At 38.7% G+C, this 19539-nt stretch overlaps 1 protein-coding gene across 4 annotated transcripts in view; it reads right to left on the bottom strand.

Moving 5' to 3' along the window:
- The window catches only part of CLCN3 (chloride voltage-gated channel 3), a 69437-nt gene that overhangs the window by 25647 nt on the left and 24251 nt on the right, over positions 1 to 19539 (bottom strand). For all 4 annotated transcript variants that reach the window (XM_065879669.1, XM_065879670.1, XM_065879673.1 and 1 more), the window contains exon 2: positions 3861 to 4018. In XM_065879669.1, coding sequence (XP_065735741.1) covers positions 3861 to 4018 — 158 coding nt within the window. The remainder of the gene's footprint in view (positions 1 to 3860; positions 4019 to 19539) is intronic.

Raw genomic sequence — 19539 nt, 5'->3', positions numbered from 1 at the left:
TTTTCCTTCAAAGGAACCAGAGCTCCTTGGAGAGGTCCAGGTTCGGTGCAGGAAATGTGTAACATGAGCCAGGATTATCTTGTCTTCCCAGAATACATCAAAGTCTACAAAGCACGGGCCAAAGGACTCACACACCAACCTAAATAAGTTGTCACTGGTCAGAAATGGAATAACATGGGCATCAATAAGGATAATAATTGTGATGATTAAAACACATCAAATATGTTTAGACCCATGAAGATACAGAAACAGCAACCAAACAAGCAAACCAAAACCTCACTGGTCAACTCTGAGGATGCTAGGGAGCCATGAGGTGTCAAACCTCCTCCCTTCTCTGTACAACCAGGTAACTGGTGTGGGAAGGTTCTCTTTATAGAAAAAGTCAAGCTAATAAATAAAAATGGAATGAGAATTAGATTGCTACCATCCTGCGAAACACTGACATAAATATTTGAAATGATATAATGCTGAATTTGCTTCAAAATAAGCTGGGGGTGGGGCGGGCAGCTTCCCTGATGGCGCAGTGGTTGAGAGTCCGCCTGCCGATGCAGGGGACGTGGGTTCGTGCCCCGGTCCGGGAAGATCCCACATGCCGCAGAGCAGCTGGGCCCATGAGCCGTGGCCACTGAGCCTGCGCGTCCGGAGCCTGTGCTCCGCAACGGGAGTGGCCACAACAGTCAGAGGCCCGTGTACCGCAAAAAAATAAAAATAAGCTGGGGTAGGAGGGCTACAAGGATAATTAAAAGTTTAGGGGAAAAGGAATTAGATAGCTATACGCACTAATATAGAAACTTTTCTTTCTTTTTAATTTGATGCTTTAAGAACAACAGTAAGAACATCTACGTGTAGAACTTCCCACCTTTAACAGAGTTTTATGCTTATATAAGCATATATTAAAGCACTGAAAATGATATTTGACTTACTTAGAAAGAGATGATTGATGTGAATAGCTAGGACACTCACTGACTACTTCACTTATTGTTATATTATTTGAAATGTTTTCAAGGACCATGGACTACTTTCATAACCAGAGAAAAAAAGGGATGTGTTGTGGTTTTAGTTTCAGTTTTCTCTACAATTTTATAAACACGGTATCTATGGACCCTTTCCTACCCCTCACTTGAGAACACACTTAAACCCTCCCTGAATATGTCAGTGACTCTAAAGTAATATAATTCCAAGTATAACTGTGTTTACCTAACAATCACACAAGGTAAGGAATTTATAGTGTGTGTGATTTAGGCACACTGGATTAAAACAGTGGTTCTCGGGGGCTTCCCTGGTGGCGCAGTAGTTAAGAATCCACCTGCCAATGCAAGGGACATGGGTTCGAGCCCTGGCCAGGGAAGATACCACGTACCGCGGAGCAACTAAGCCCGTGCACCACAACTACTGAGCTTGTGCTCTAGAGCCTGTGAGCCACAACTACTGAGCCCACGTGCCACAACTACTGAAGCCTGAGCACCTAGAGCCCATGCTCCGCAACAAGAGAAGCCACCGCAATGAGAAGCCCGCACACCTCAACGAAGAGTAGCCCCCGCTCACCACAACTAGAGAAAGCCTGTGCGCAGCAACAAAGACCCAGCACAGCCAAAAATTAAAATTAACATTAAAAAATATTAAAAAAAAAAAAAAACAGTGGTTCTCATGGTGTGGCCCAGACACCCTGTGTGTCCCTGAGACCTTTTCTCAGGGGTCTTCATGGTCAAAGCTATTTTCATAGTAATATTAAAACACGATGTGCCTTTTTCACCATGTTGATGCTTTCACTGACAACGCAAAAGTGATAACATAACTGCTGGGTCCTCAGCAGAGTCAAGGCGGTGGCATCCAAACACCCTGGCAGTCATCACATTCTTCACGGCCACTTAGAGCTAAAAGGTAAGTTAAGGGCCAGTTTCACTTTGAAACGTCTTTGAGGAAGCAGTAAAAAGTATTGCGCCCAGTCTACTGAGGCTTCCTAACATTGCGTGTGGTGACGGAAGTATACACACAGCACTTCTGATGCACGCTGAAGCTGGAGGCGAGGCCTTGAGGAAAAGCACCTGTGCGATCTACTTGAGCTGCAAAATAAACCACTTCCATGGAACACCCATATTACTTGAAAGAAAACCACCAAGGTTTTTCAGACTTGGAAATTTGACAGGTATTTTTCTCAAAAATGAACCAAGTAATAAGCCTGTCATTTCAAGTAAAATGTGTATTTGTTTCCAATGATAGAATTTGAGCTTTCAAGTAAAAATGAATGTTAGAAAACTTGTAGCCATCACTATAAGAATGACAGATCCCAGTCCTTAAAGACTTTTCTGAGGAGATCAGTGTTGATATTAACAAATGGGCCTTTTTTGATATTGTATAATGATATGGTGTAATGAAAGTGTCAACTATTGAAAGAACTGCATGAATCAATGAATCACTATTTTTTTCTTTCTTTTTTTTTTTAATTTTTAACTATTTTTCAAAGGATCATGGCATAATATTACAAAATCATCCATTCAAAGTTCAACAGGAACCAAGAGATTTTAATGTAATAGGAGACAAAAAGTTCATTGACGCAGTTTCAGATTACACAGTGCATCTAACCTTTAAGAAACTACCACTTGTCACTGTCACTGTCATGCCGTATCAAAGAATATTCACAATGATCTGAAAAGGTTATTAAAATACTCCTGGCTTTTCCAACTACACATCTGTGTGAGGCTGGATTTCTTCACGTACTTCAATCAAAACATATCACAACAGATTGTAGCAGCAGATATGAGAAACCAGCAGTTTTTAGTAAACCAGACAACAATGAATGAATGATTTATAAAGATGTAATACAATGTCACTCTCTCATTAAATATTTTTTATTTTGGAAAATAGTTATTTTTCATAAAAATATGTTTTGTATGTTAACATGTAATGGGTTTGTTATTGTTACTTTTAAATGAATTAATATTTTTGAAATTTCTCAGTTTTAGTATCTAATATGGTATTACCTCTTATTTTCAGTTACACTCCATTTATAATGTTCCCAGAAAAGGTAAATATTGACTGATGAAGCTCAGAAGCAGTACTTTTCATAAACAATATAATCTAAGTCCAACTTTAGGTTTAATACACATATATACATTATTATGAAAGGTAATACCTAATTTGTACAAGCCATTATTTCATTTACAAGTAACTTTCAGAGCTCAAATTTGCAAACGGCCTTTTAGAATTTGGATTTTTATTTTCAAGAGATTTTTTTTTTCTCTTTTAAAATTATTTTTGGATTACACTGTATCAGTAAGGCACAGTCGACAACAAAAAGTTAACGTAAGTTGTAGTTTTTAGCAAAAGCCATTCTTTTTTTGATTAGTGATTCATTACAACATTCAATATGCCCTATACAGGACTCAATTTGAGAAATATCTCAGAATTTAAAACCAAGAAAGGAGATAAAAGAAAACAGCAAAACCCCGGGAAACTATCTCCCCAGTAAGCTGCTTCTTTTTCCAACAACTGAAATTATGTAATACGTCTCCTCTTTTGCCGTAGCTGCTGTGCTGCTCAAAGCCAGATATCATGCTGACTGCTACATCTTGAACTTGGCTTCCTCCTCCCTCAATTCACATGCCGCGTTTTCCCTTTCCTTCCTGCTTTGTCTTACTATACTTCTTTGATTTTAAGCTACTTCAAATCCTTTCCAGAAAGACATGGGATATAAATAAACGTTTAAAAAATTACATAGAGAAAAAACATATTACTTATAAAATGTAGGAATTTACTCGAATGTACTTTTAACGTATAACATATTTTGGCAGGCCAAGGTCACATATTACTAAATGATCTGATTGTGCACTGTGATTTTAAAGATTACTGGAAACACTCACCCGTCTATGCCTTTCCCTGTCTTTACATCTCTCCCGCACCCAATCGATGGTGTGGAAATCGTCATAGGTACCCACACCGGGGATGGGTTCATCCAGAAGGTCCAGCAGGTGGGTGGAACTGCTGATGCTGCCTCCGTTTGTCATTGTGTAATGAGTTCCTACAAAGCAAAAAGGGGACAATGAGTGTGTTCTATGAGACACAATGGTGAACTATGCTGCCTCCTCAGCAGTTCATTAGGGATTCATAAAGAAATAGTTATCACTCGAAATAATTACACTAAAACAGAGGAAGGAAAGCATTAGAAAGATTCATCTGAGACTTGGAAATAGGCAAAAAGACTATGGCATGTCCTTTCCCACTCACACACTTCCCCCTAAATCAGCTTTGTCATCAAGCTGGTTCCCTCATTAGAGTTAAATAAATATTTGACAAGTGTCCACTATGTAACAGACTTGAAGGTACAAGGAAGGAGACATAGACAATTCACAAAAAATAAAAACTGGCTATTAAATTTGAAAAGAAGTTCAATCTAACACAGAAAAAGAAATGCAGATAAAACCTACAAGAGCATTTTCCTCTATCAGATTGGTAAAGATTAAAAAAGCTGGCTAACGCACTGAGTTGGCAAAGTTATGGGGAAAAGAGGGCCTGCCACAAAAGCATTAGTTTCAGTATAAACTTGTATAACCTCTTTGGGCAGGCAAAGCTACACAGACACTCTCCAACCCAGCGGCCATATATCTAGGAATTCTTCCTGCACTTATCCTTGTACAAGTCCATAAATCATGCACAGTGTGGGGAGAACATCTTACTAGTGCTCCAGAAAGTAGGCAAAAACAAATGCCAGATGCTTATGATCTAAAAGAGGGGTCAGCAAAAGAGCCAGAGAGCATATCTTTTAGGCTTTGGAGGCCGTAGAGTCAGAACTACTCAACTTTGCCACGGTCGCACAAAAGAAGGCATAGACAATATATAAATGAATGAATATGGCTGTGTTTCAATAATAGTTTATCTACAGGTGAAGAGCGAGATCTGACCCCTGACCCTATTTTCAAGTGCAGAGCAGCATGTTTAATTTGAAAATCATTTAGTAAAATTTATTTTGGTTTAAAAGTTACGCTTACATGTATATTTAAATACAGAGAAAACAGTATGAAGAGATATGAAACAACATGTTAATAATGGTTACCTCTGACAAGTAGATTTGTTAGAAAAGCAGAGAATGAACTTTGTCTGCATAACCCTTGTAGGTATATAAACATACCTATCAATATCAATGAAAATTACTTTTCTAAATAAACACACACACTATTAATAGGGATGTGAATGGGACTGAGAATAAAGGAATCCTAATGGATCTAACAATTACGTAAGTGAAAAGAGCAACAAACTGCTACCAAAAGGCCCAGATGCTAGCCTTAGACGGCTAAGTCACTTTGGACAACTCATCTTCAAATATTAAGCATCTCAATGATATATGTTATATATCATTTTGTTATACCTTATAACAAAGACGTATAAGCAAAGAAGCATTTGGAATTTTTCTAAAGCCCTAACAATTTAGAAGAGCTGGTACATAATTTCAAACAGGTGATCTTAGCATAAGTGATTACAGATTACATCTTCAAATTAGGTAGCAGTAATATAGATTTTATGCCAAAAATAATCATCTAAAAGTGTATCATTTTAATAAAAATGTACTAACTGATATAGACTATAAGGACTGGCACTACACTAATGTCTAAACAAACACTATAAAAAGAAACCCAAGAAAGCCGTTTATTTTATTCTGTGGCTTTTAAGGAATGGAGCAAAATTTCCAGACCACTCTTGCAGTCTGATGGTTTAAACTGACTTGTTCTCTTTCGTTCACAAAGACACTATCATAAACGTTAAGTCATTCACCAAAGGATCACGTGGCAAAGCCAGAATCTGAACTGCCCCCCTCGCTATAAACAGCGCCTAGATTAGAGCAGGAGAGGGTCTTGAAGCAGTGGGGCGGTGGGAGGGAAAGACACACACAGCCACCACGCCAAGACAGGGACTCATTTTGTTACTGTTCAGACAGAAACCAAACAGACGTCACTGTGGGTTGCAAGCTCTGTTTCTTGATCATTCAAAGAGGCGGTATTAGGAACAAGCATTAACACAAAAAGGGTTAGTATTTCAAACAATGTAATAAGTACTGAATATTGTACTAATAAACAATGTCTCTTCACTTCTACCAGATAGAACACAGTTCTCTCTTACCTCGCCATTTAATACATTTGTGCTTGCCTTGGAAAGGTGTAAAACTTCTAAAAGGAGAGGAGTGTACTGATTTCAGTGTTTTGGCAGAAGCCCTCCGGGAATAAATAATTCACCATTTTGGCTGAGGGTTTAAAGGCCCAAGCCCTGCAATGGCCCATGCTTGCTTACGTAAAACATATGCTCTAAACCTTCCTCTTCAGCCTTTACATACACACTAGCTCTTTCTTCCTCCCTCTATCCTGACTTTATTTACTAATTTCCACTTTGTGAAAGCTAACTGAAAGGCCACAAATTTTCTTAAGAAAAAGCGACAGGAGAGTAAAAATAATAAGAGCATGTATAATATCTTGACGAATTTCAGAAATCTGACTCCGCTTTCTGTACGATAATACTAAAATTGGTCGTGGTGAGGATGGATTTTGGAGGGAAGCACCGAAGCCTCTATACCATTTAGGAAGACTTCTGGGGGGCTCTGCCCAAAACGCATAATCAGCACTACAAATCTGAGCTGAGGGAAATTCTGCAAGATAAATGGCTTGCGTTCTTCAACAACGTCAAAGTCACGAAAGACAAAGCATGACTGAGGAGCGGCTCTAGATTCAAGGAGACCAAAGAGACAGCCACAGAACATGACCTGTGCGCTGGACGAGCACAGCAGGTCTGGGACAGACATGTTTGCGCTGCTGTATTAAAGGACACAGGGCAACAAGCAGCAAATCTGAAAACAGCCTGTAGCTCTAATAACAGTACTGTATCAATGTCAATTTTCTGAGTTTGAAAACTGTACTTAGCTATACATAAGCTATATATCCTTCCATAAGGAAATACACACTGAAGTATTTAGAGGTTAAAGCGTATCACGTCTGCATCTTACCCTTATAGAGTTCAGGAAAAAATTACGTGGTAATTACATGCACCACATACATATAAATAGCCATATAGATTATGTGTTACACAGAAAACAGTAGATATAACAGCAAGAGAAAGAACAAGACACAGGATGAACAAATGTGGTAAAATGTTAACATTTCAGGAATCTGGGTGAAGGGTATATGGGATTCTCTGCACTATTTTTCAACATCTCTAAGTCTGAAATTAAAAGAAAAAAAAATTTTAAGTCTACTGTGATATATTTTGCAAACTTGAAACTTTTCCCCTATCTGCCCTTATCTGGGTAGAGTTGAAGAGACATGAACTACTGATCTTTTATTATTATCTTCTATGAAAAATCAAAAGCAAGATTTCTATAGCACCTAACAAGCATGCACACAATATGTCACCAGCCCCAGGATGAGAATTCCCAACCGTCTGCACCATGCGGGTACTAAGCAAACACAGTGTATCCCCCCAACAGGCTTCTGAGCTAGGGAGGGGCGGGGAGAGAGCACTATGCCTAATGTCGGAGGCAGCACCACACACACATCCACAGAAGCCCTGTGTCTTGCCTCAGTGACTTTCAAATCATTAGTCTGGAGCAACTATCCTGACATCTAACTTACATAACTACACAGTAATTCAAAAGTCGTGAAAGTCAGATATAAAGTACTCAACTTTTTAAACCAGAGGACCCTGTGCACCGATGATCTATGTTTTGGGACTTTTATGTGTGTCCCTTGGAATTTCTGGGGCTGCCACTGCACATTTTTGGGTAGGAATTAGCCAGAGCAGTTTGTGGCCCCAACAGACTATTTGAAGTCAGTCTGTCCTCTCATGCCTATTTGCTTCTACCTGACACAGCAATGCTGTTTGAAAAAAGCGGAGTATGGGAGAAATGCTGATTGGTCTTGGTTTTGGGGGAGCCCAAAGAAACAGAGATTCACTGTTTCGCCTCTAAATTATTCCGAAAAGAGGTCTGAGTCTTTCTTGTGACTCTTGCTATCAAATCGGCTTAGAAAGTAACCAAGATGGATTTTGCTAGGAAAGTAAAATAACACCCTTTTGCTAGTTGATTACAATATTTCTCTGGCTCTGATAAATATAATTAAAAGGAATCTCCCGGAAGAAAAAGGCAGACATTTCCTTTTTTTTCTTTTTTTGGCTGTGCCACGTGGCATGCGGGTTCTTAGTTCCCCCACCAGAGATAGAACCCATGCCCCCTGAAGTGGAAGCACAGAATCTTAAACACTGGACCACCAGGGAAGTCCCAAAACGCAGACATTTCAATCTGGCTTTAACCTCTCTCCTTTCATCCTGTTTCTTACTGGGTTATTATTAACAAATGAAAGATATATCATATTGAATGCAAAATCAATTAACATATTTTTTATGTTTAAAGTCTGCTTTGGACTTCTCTGGTGGCGCAGGGGTTAAGAATCCGCCTCCAATGCAGGGGACCCAGGTTCGAGCCCTGGTCCGGGAGGATCCCACATGCCGCGGAGCAACGAAGCCCGTGCGCCACAACTACAGAGCCTGCGCTCTAGAACCCACGAGCCACAACTACTGAGCCCACATGCCTCAAGTACTGCAGCCCGCACGCCTAGAGCCCGTGCTCCGCAACAAGAGAAGCCACTGCAACGAGAAGCCCACGCATCACAACGAAGAGCAGCCCCTGCTCACCGCAACTAGAGAAAGCCTGCGCGCAGCAATAAATAAATAAATAAATTTATTTTTTAAAAAAGTCTGCTTTACTATTGCTAAATAAAATTCAAGAATCAGCTGACTATTAAAAAAAAGGATTCACACTTTTACGTTAGTATGCGTGTGACATCGTTACATGCATTTTCTTTTATAGTTTGTTCTGCCAAACGTGGAAATCTGAATAGTACAAAGAAGGAGAAAAGGAAATACTTTCTGTCCTATTCTAAACTGGGGAGGGAACATTCATTTCTAACAGGATCACAGAAATGCCTATATATCCCACAGCACGAGTAATTTTAAAGGTATTATGTTTCCTAACAATAACAATGGTTTTTAAATGTTCCTAATTATCATTTCTTTGTGTATAGTTCACTGCAACCTAGATTCGTTTAAAGTTTAACTTACATATGATAAAATGAGATGAACACAAATAAATTATATTTGTGTGTTAATAAAATTCTTAGAAGCAACTGTGTAAGTTATCCAGCTTCCCCTCTCCACTTCACCTTATGCATGAATGTAGCACACACCTTGCAAGTAATGCCACAAGCACAAATCAAAGTTCTCTCATACGTGGGACTTCCCTGGTGGTCCAGCAGTTAAGACTCCGTGCTCCCGGACTTCCCTGGTGGTGCAGTGGTTGAGAATCCGCCTCCCAATGCAGGGCACACGGGTTCGACCCCTGGTCCTGGAGGATCCCACATGCCACAGAGCAGCTAAGCCCGTGCGCCACAACTACTGAGCCTGTGCTCTAGAGCCCGCGAGCCACAACTACTGAGCCCACGTGCCACAAGTACTGAAGCCCGGGTGCCTAGAGCCCATGCTCCGCAACAAGAGAAGCCACTGCAATGAGAAGCTTGTGCACCACAACAAAGAGTAGCCCCCGCTCGCCGCAACTAGAGAAAGCCCATGCGCAGCAGTGAAAACCCAATGCAGCCAAATATAAATAAAATAAAATAAAATAGTTTATTAAAAAAAAATAAAAAGACTCTGCACTCCCAATGCAGGGGGCCTGGGTTCGATCCCTGCTCAGGGAACTAAGATCCCACATGCCACAACTACTGAGCCTGCACGCCGCAACGAAGAGCCCACGTGCTGCAACAATAAATAAATAAATAATAAATTTTAAGCGCATCTCTCTTTCTTTCCTAAAATATTATTTTAAGGGTTGGTTAATTAGAAAATTATAACATGTTCTCTGTCCAGAAGACAAAGAGGTCGACAGGATGAAATAAAGGGGTGAGGCCGCACTTCCCCGACAAGGCCTCTCTTTGCCTCAGTAAAAACTCTTGTTATAGGTGCACGAACACAAAATGACATGATTTACTTGGACCTCCCATTTCTCAAAGCATGTGCAGTTCTCACTGATCTATCTGTGGAGACAGTAGCAGAGACGTACCAGGACACCTTTTGGAAATACTACTCATCAGGTTCCTTATCCGACACGATCTCCTCGTCCTCTCCACACGTGTTCCCCACCAATTCAGGAAACACCCACCACCACAGGGAAAGAAACACACAGCAGAACACAGAAAACAACATTCAGCACTGTGGCTTCTTTCACTGTGGGAAAAAAAGTTAATAACAAGAAAAAGATTAAAAATTTAAAAATTAATTGGAAAAGAGGATGACTAGGTACACGTATGTTCATTGTATATACTGTTTTTAATGCAAACTAACCTAAATGATACAGTACATCACAACAGTTATAGTAGTCTGAAGTCCTTTGAAAATGATATGCATATGCATTTAATGACATGAGATGGTTTTTAGAAAGTATGTTGAGTAATGAAAATATGCTAAAAGCTTATAAATAAATGTGGCTAACTAGATCTTATCTTTTTTTCTTGTATAAAATATTAAAAGCTGAAACCAGTTGCCAGTTTAACTATTTTAAACTCTCTTGTTTACTCAATTCCCTCTCCTTGCTTCTCCCACAAACCTTATGTAACTGTGTAGAATTGCTTCTTCATCTGTTCTTTTTTCAATCCAAAGCTTATTGCAGAAACTCTTTTTTACTTAAAACATTTTGAAACCCAGAAACCCACTGCTTACAACTCAAAGGTATTGGCTTTTGAGACTTTGCCTTTTACATGGGTTTCAAAAGCCTGAGTTAGAAACTCAGCCCTTGCTCGCTGCAACTAGAGAAAGCCCACACACAGCAACAGAGACCCAATGCAGCCAATAAATAAATAAATAAGTAAATATATTAAAAAAGGAAATACCATTAAAAAATAAAATAAAATGTATGCCCAATGACCAACCTTTCCATAAAATGGACTTCATATAATTTAAATACCACCAACAATATTTCATAGTTCAAATATCACTAACACTAAAATATCAATACCTCAGCAAGTAGGAAAATTTATCCAATGAGCTGTAACTGGTTTGCAGCTTTCTTGCAAAAATAACTTTATTGATAAGAGGACTTTTTGCCTTGTTTATTTTTTCCCCAGACACAAAAGCATACCTATGTAAACACAACTTTATTATTTATTAACATCTATAATCTAAACAAAGAGTTTTTAAATTATCTGTCGGAAATTTTTAAATTGTTATGTTTTGGTTTTGGTTTTGGGTTTTGTACTGAAGTATGGTTGATTTACAATGTTACGTTAGTTTCAGGTGTACAGCAAAGTGATTCAGTTATACATATATATCTATTCTTTTTCAGATTCTTTTCCCTTATAGGTTATTACAAAATACTGAGTAGACTTCTCTGTGCTATACAGTAGGTCCTTGTTGGTTATCTATTTTATATATAGTAGTGTGTATATGTTAATCCCAAACTCCTCATTTATTCCCCCTGCTTTCCCCCCTTTGGTAACCATAAGTTTGTTTTCTGTGTCTGTGGGTATATTTCTGTTTTGTATATAAGTTCATTTGTATCACATTTTTTTTTAGATTCCACATATAAGCAATATCATGTATTTGTCTTTCTTTGTCCAGTATGCTTCACTTAATATGATAATCTCTAGGTCCATCCATGTTGCTGAAAATGGCATTATTTCATTTTTTATGGCTGAGTAATATTCCATTGTGTATATATATGTATGTATGTATGTATATATATATATATATATATATATATATATATATATATATACACCACATCTTCATTATCCATTCATCCATCAATGGACATTTAGGTTGCTTCCATGTCTTGGCTATTGTAAATAGTGCTGCTATGAACACTGGGGTGCATGTATCTTTTCAAATTATGGTTTTCTCCAGATATATGTCCAGGAATGGGATTGCAGGATCATATGGTGGCTCTATTTTTAGTTTTTTAAGGACCCTCCATACTGTTCTCCATAGTGGCTGCACCAATTTACATTCCCACCAACAGTGTAGGAGGGTTCCTTTTTCTCCACACCCTCTCCAGAATTTATTATTTGTAGATGTTTTAAATGATGGCCATTCTGAGCATTGTGAGGTGATACGTCACTGTAGATTTGATTTGCATTTCTTTAATAATTAGCGATATAGAGCATCTTTTCATGTGCTTTTTGTCTATCTGTATGTCTTCTTTGGAGAAATGTCTGCCTATTTTCTGAATAGGTTGTGGGTTTTTCTGATATTGAACTGTATGAGCTGTTTGTATATTTTGGAGATTAATCCCTTGTCAGTCACATTGTTTGCAAATATTTTCTCCCATTCTGTAGGTTTCCTTTTCATTTTGTTTATGGTCTCCTTGGCTGTGCTAAAGCTTTTAAGTTTAATTAGGTCCCATTTGTTTATTTTTATTTCCATTACTCTAGGAGACAGATCCAAAAAGATACTGTTATGATATATGTCAGAGTGTTCTGCCTATGTTTTCCTCTAGAAGTTTTAGAGTATTTGGTCTTACATTTAGGTCTTTAATCCATTTTGAGTTTACTTTTGTGTATGGTGTTACAGAATGTTCTAATTTCATTTTTTTACATGTAGCTGTCCAGTTTTCCCAGCACAACTTACTGAAGAGACTGTCTTTTCTCCACTGTATATTCTTGCATCCTTTGTTGTTGATTAATTGACCATAAGTGCATGGGTTTATTTCTGGGCTTTCCATCCTGTTCCACTGATCTGTATGTCTGTTTTTCTACCAGGACCATACTGTTTTGATTACTGTAGCTTTGTAGTATGGTTTGAACTCAGGGAGCCTGATTCCTCCAGCTCCATCTTTCTTTCTAAAGACTGCTTTGGCTATTCGGGGGTCTTCTGTACTTCCATACAAATTTTAACATTGGTAATTTGATAGGGAGTGCACTGAATCTATAGATTGCCTTGGGTAGTATAGTCATTTTGACAATACTGATTCATCCAATCCAAGAACATGGTGTATTTTTCCATCTGTTTATGTTGTCTTCAGTTTATTTCACCAGCCTCTTACAGTTTTCAGAGCACAGGTCTTTTGCCTCCCTAGATAAGTTTACTCGGAGGTATTTTTTTTCTTTTTGATGCGATGGTAAATGGGACTGTTTCCTTAATTTCTCTTTCTGATCTTTTGTTGTTAGTGTACAGAAATGCAACAGATTTCTGCGTATTAATTTTACATCCTGCAACTTTACCGAATTCTTTAATGAGCTCTAGTAGTTTTCTGGTTATATTATTATTTAAAGAAATATTTTCATCAATGGGAAAAGAATAGTATCTTCAACAAACGATGCTGGGACAATGGGCTAGCTATATGTAAAAGAATGAAGTTGGACCCTACCTACCTCACACCATACATGAAAATTAACTCAAAATGGATCACAGACCCAAATGTAAGGGCTAAAATTATTAAACCCTTAAAAGGAAACAGAGGGGTAAATCCTTTTGACCTTGGGTGAGGCAATGGTTTTGCAGATAAAACACCAAAGCACAGGTGGCAAAAGAAAAAACGGATAAAGCAGACTACATCAGAATTAAGATAATCGTTCCCACCTAGAGGCCAGACACTGTGTGTAATACTAACAATAAAAGAACTAACATGTATTGAGTGCTTACTGTGTGCTAGACATTGTTCTCAGCACTTTACATATATTAGCTCATTTAATCCTCACAACCACCCCCGGAGATAGGTATTACGATCTCCATTTTACAAATTAGAAAAGGCAGGCACAGAGAGTTAAGAGATATGCCCAGGGCCATATAGTAAGTAGTGGAACATGGATGCAAACTCAAGTAGTTTGATTCCAAAGGCATTTCTTACCACTCTGAGTACTGCCTAAAAATAGCTTCACGGTTTGTTTGCTTGTTGCTCTGCGAGTAGGTTAAGACTGTTGATGCTGCCTTCTCCCAAAACACCTACACACATGCACTGAGCACTCATACAATTAACACAACTCGACCCTTCACCATCACCAGCCCTTTCTGCCTTTGGCCCCAGACCACAAGTCTGCTGCACAAGCTGTCACTGGCACTGCTTTGGTACCAGCACTCACACCCCTGTGCTTCAGCAGAGGTCAGTGACAATTACACATCCCATCCTCATCCTCAGGTTGTTCCAAACTCATCTCAGGCACAGGAAGCAGAGCCAAGTGCCCCTCCAGGGGTTTACTTAGAAACTGGTTTTCAAACTTTTTTAACGGTGGCCCACAGCAAGAAATATTTCTCACTGACACAGTATACAGATATGCACCTAAGTAAAACCAAAGTTTAGCATATTTACTATTTGGCATATACTCTGGTATTTTTACTTTCTGTTTCCTTCCTTCCTCTTTTTTTTCTTTTTTTAAATATTTGTCACAACCCAACATGCTGAAACCTGTAATTTGACAAACAAGGAACTAGAGAAATACAGACATTAATGAAATTATCTGCTTTCCCACAAATAAAAACCTTTATATTCCCACCCACTAGGCCTCAATATATATTTGCTGAACTGAGCTACAAAAAAATAATACTTAATTGTTACACCTTGGAGTGAACTAATTTATTAGTAAATTTCACCATCACACTTCTTCCGTAGTCAAAGTCTTTTCTCAAAGGGGAATATCCAAATAATAGCTCTACATGCAAAAGTAGGTATATATTTGTTTACTAAGACTATTGCTTATTACCGCTGGGGTCAATCTCAAAAGATTTGAGAGCAGTGATCCCTGCCGTTTAAGCTCATAGGCAGATTACTGTGCTATCACACACACATAAAACATATATGCCTTTATTTTAAATTATGGAATAAGGCAGGCAGAAATCTAAAATTCTGCATATTCCCTGACAGCCCAGTTTCAGCTGTGTATTAAGAGCAGGAAGTCTAGTCCCCAGTGGATTTTCTCCTCCCTCTGTGACCCTATTGATAAGGAATGGTCACCCTGGTGAGGGAGGGTAAAGTGAGTGTTGTAAGTTGATAGTGGAAGTCCCAGAGTGTCAGCAGATTTCCAAATGGAAGATTAAGTGTAACAGCACAGTGCTGGTACTTAGGAGGTGGTCAACGGGACATCTGCTGGATAAATTAAGTACTTACTCTTTAAATTTGTTCTGCCATTCACAGTCATACTTAACTGCCACCTAGTTAAATGGCAAAGCCTTGCAAATTAAAACCAAATGGCAAAGAAGTTGACAGAAGATACAGGACCAGTAAGTAGCAATGCTAAACTACCCAACTCACTGTTTCCTTCTCTGTTCTACTGACACCCCAAAATAAAAAGCCACATTCTTAGGTAGGGATGATAAAGTGGGTATTAAGACATCTGTATAACTGGAAACAAGTTCCATGTTCATTTATTATCTCTGCACATAAGATGATCTGTAGATTACATGAAAAAAAAGATTCATGGAATTTGCTCTCTTAAATGGCGGAGGGAATAAATTGACAAACTAAGGCAAATCCATCTTTGATCTAGTTAAGGTTGTAAAGAACTACCAAAAAACTATGAATTAAACATCTGTTTATTAAAAAACAAAAAACTTTAAAATACAGTTTAAGCCACCAGTCTCCTGTGGCCTCGTGTCAGCACGAAACAGAGACCTGAATGCTGGGAAAACAGCCAAAATCACAAGCTTAATCTATGTGTCAAGAGACCTGCTCACGTTTTGATATCTTGAAACACAAAGCATTTTTAACTTACAACAAGCCATGAGATGGTATAAAATTAATCATACTAAAAATGTCAGCTAATTTTAGAAAATAGAGCTAGAGATAGTAATATGAAACACATTTAATTGAAGATTTTAAATTCATATACTGTGGGCAAAATAAATCTAAAGACAGGCTTTGTTTTATACTATTATTTTAGAATACAAAGACTTTTTGACATCAGATGAATTAATTTGTAAGAAGAGATTTAATTTTCTAGTTGGCTAGAAGATTAAAGGTAAGAGAAGTACAATAAGGACTCGAATCCTAAAATAATTTTACAAAGAATCTACAGAATGTCCCTGTGGCAATAAGAATCTAACACCTAGCTTTTCAAATAACGTGCAAAAAATGCTAACTACTGATACTTTCAGGAGGGAATAAAAATGAACAAATTCACCTATTATAATAGGAAGAAAAAAGCTTTACTTAAATATATGTCTGAGCTAATGGATGTCAAGAAATGATTTCAGGTAGAAGCTTTAAAAAACAAAACATAAAAAAAAAACCTTGGGAATTCCCTGGTGGTCCAGTGGTTAGGACTCAGCGCTTTCACTGCTCTGGGCCCGGGTTCATTCCCTGGTCGGAGAACTAAGAACCCGCAAGCTGCTCGGCGCAGCAAAAAAAATTTTTTAATAAATTAAAAAAAAAAAAACCTCAAACTTTATTTCAGAAAGAAAGCCACACCTCTTGTGGTCTAAGACCAGTATTAGTCTAGCATTCAAGTTCCTCTGGGATCTGGCACTCTTCTACCTTCCTAAAGGACCCCTTTAGCCGACCCAGTGACACAACAAAACTAATCAGGGAACAACATACTAGGCACTTGGTCCCATCAGAGCACTTACTAGCCTATCCTCCCCACCAGGAACGCGTATCAAATCCCCTGTGGACGTGGAAACTCGGCCGACTTTGATAACACTTGTCAAAAGAAGAGTGGTCTCCATCCCCCCACCCCCCCAAAACAGACTCACAGAACATGCAGTCTGTACCATTCACGAGAAATTAGCTTCCTTGGGGTTTTGTTTGTTTGTCTGTAAACCTGGGAAGCCTTCTTACGCTCCTACCAGACTGCACATGCCAAGTTATCACAGGGACATACACAGTGCAAAGCAGTGTGTCTCCACGATCAGACTATGAGTCTCATCATCTGCACCGAATCCTGACGTTTCTTGAACATTTCTTTTTTCTTTTTTTTTTTTTTTTTTGCGGTACACGGGCCTCTCACTGCTGTGGCCTCTCCCGTTGCGGAGCACAGGCTCCGGACACGCAGGCTCAGCGGCCATGGCTCACGGGCCCAGCCGCTCCGCGGCATGTGGGATCTTCCCGGACCGGGGCACGAGCCCGTCTCCCCTGCATCGGCAGGCAGACTCTCAACCACTGCGCCACCAGGAAAGCCCCTTGAACATTTCTTTATCTCAGTCTTGTCAACAGGAAAATGGGGATTATAACCGTTCCTACTTCACAGTCTGTGACAGGGATTAAAATAATTTGTTACACATCAATGAGCTGACACACGTAAAGCACTTATTAGAACAGTGTAGGTATTAACTTTTATTAATATCACCATTACTACTCCCACCAGTTCTCCACAGCACCTGAGAGTGCCTTATACACACAAGAGAGCTCAACACAAACTTCAAAGGAAACAATATTCAAATAATGCTAAAAGCCCCAAAGATCAAATGCACTTATAAGGGCCTGTTAGGATAAAAAAGAATTCAACCTCCAAACTACCTAAACTTCATGAACAAATAAGGAAAAAAGTCAAAGTATAAAACTAATAATGCAAATAAACCAAAGGTTTTCTTCCCCCCGCCCCAATGAAAATGGAAGAGATATTTTATGAAAGAACTTAATAGTGTCTGACAGGAAATTTACTCCCAAAGATAACTATTCTAAAATGTCATATTAATTTCTAATCCATCAACAATATATTAACTAATTCTATTTTTTTTAATAAATTTACTTATTTTATTTATTTATTTTTGGCTGTACTGGGTCTCCGTTGCTGCGTGCAGGCTTTCTCTAGTTGCAGTGAGCAGAGGCTGCTCTTCGTTGCGGTGCACGGGCTTCTCATTGTGGTGGCTTCTCTTGTTGTGGAGCACGGGCTCTAGGCATGCGGGATTCAGTAGTTGTGGCTTGCGGGTTCTAGAGCGCAGGCTCAGTAGTTGTGGCACACGGGCTTAGTTGCTCCATGGCATGTGGGATCTTCCTGGACCAGGGCTCGAACCCGTGTCCCCTGCATTGGCAGGTGGATTCTTAACCATTGTGCCACCAGGGAAGCCTTAATTCTCTTTTTAATCTACATCCATTTCTAGTTTCTGTATTACTCACTTAAGTGGGAACTGTCATATTTACCATCTTGCCTGGACAAGGAGCATTAAATTTAATTTATCCACAAAGGTAATTCCTAACCCTAGCACTCAGGGATTCAGTAAACAGTCTATTTCCTTCACTGATATCCTTTACAATTTTATACTTGGGTTATCTGCCTCTTCGCTCTTTTCCAGCCCCAAGAGATATTTCTAGTCATTGCAATTTTGTCCTTACAGGGAAGCTGATTCTTTTTCTTGATTCATGTTAACTGCTTGTCTCCACATCTCCAGTTCCTTTGTTTTGACCCATGGCCAGAAAAGGTCATAAATTATGGAACACAAATAACCTCTTACCCACAGATGCTAGGATGCTACAGAACGGTCAAGTGAGCCTAATAACCAACTGACCTGTACTACAAAGACACAGTGTTACTCTCAAACAAAACGGCTTAGGTTGGCTGAGGAAGGTCTTGTCAAAGGATAAGGAACCCGTCTGAGCTGCCAAGAGTGGGACTGACTTAGACCTTAAGCAAGGTTCCTAAAGGACTATTTGTAAAAATATAATAGAAGCCAAAAGCTTCTAGTTTAGTAATAATCAAACCAGGAACCATGCCTACTCGCACATAAGCTTTGGCTTACTTCTTATTACTTGCACACCTTATACAGAGGTGGGGTCCATATGCCAAGTCATGTCAAAGATTGCCACGGCTAACACTGGGAATTTAAATTTCCCAACCCCAGGTCTTCTGGTTTGTTATAAATCAACAAACGGAGGTTGAAACAGCTCAAAGAAAACACAGTTTAATTACTGATTAGCAAATACTGTGACATCTGAACAGTCACCATTCATTCAGGTTGCTTCCTGTTTAAAGAAATCCCTACCAGAAAAGGCATGATGGGAACACAGAAAAAAAGGAAAGCACAGGAACACATTAGAGCTGGAAAAACAAACAAACCCAACAATTCTAGGTGCTAAGATTATGAGAAAATTTAATTTTCTTCTTTATGCTTTTAGGTATTCCCCCAAATGTTCTAAAATAATTTATATATACATATATATGTATATTTTACTAAAAAGGTAACTAAGAGAAAGCACAATATATAACATGATCTTCATATAGTTTTTCTCAAAATCTGAAAAGCACGCTTTTGCTAACAACAGAATACTATGGGATATATAACGTTACAACTGTTCAGAGCCTAAAATATTGTCTAGAAGACACAAGCCAACCAATAAGTATGTGTTAAACATATTACCATTTTTCATCCTAATGGAACTTAATACTAAAGAAAGGTGTTATCAGAATACAAACTATGTTTTAAATAAGAGGCTAAATATGCTCAGGAAAATCATGACTTCCCTGCTCACAAAAGGGGTTCATAATATCATGCAGGAAATTCAAACGAATGTGGCTCATAAATGAAGTCATCTAGCTAAGAGATTTTTCTTGAGGTTCAGTTTTTCTTCTAGAACTGCCAGTCTATTTCCAG

Source organism: Phocoena phocoena, chromosome 6, assembly GCF_963924675.1.
Source record: "Phocoena phocoena chromosome 6, mPhoPho1.1, whole genome shotgun sequence".
Classification (NCBI taxonomy): Eukaryota; Metazoa; Chordata; class Mammalia; order Artiodactyla; family Phocoenidae; genus Phocoena; species Phocoena phocoena.
This window is presented reverse-complemented; position numbering and strand designations above follow the sequence as displayed.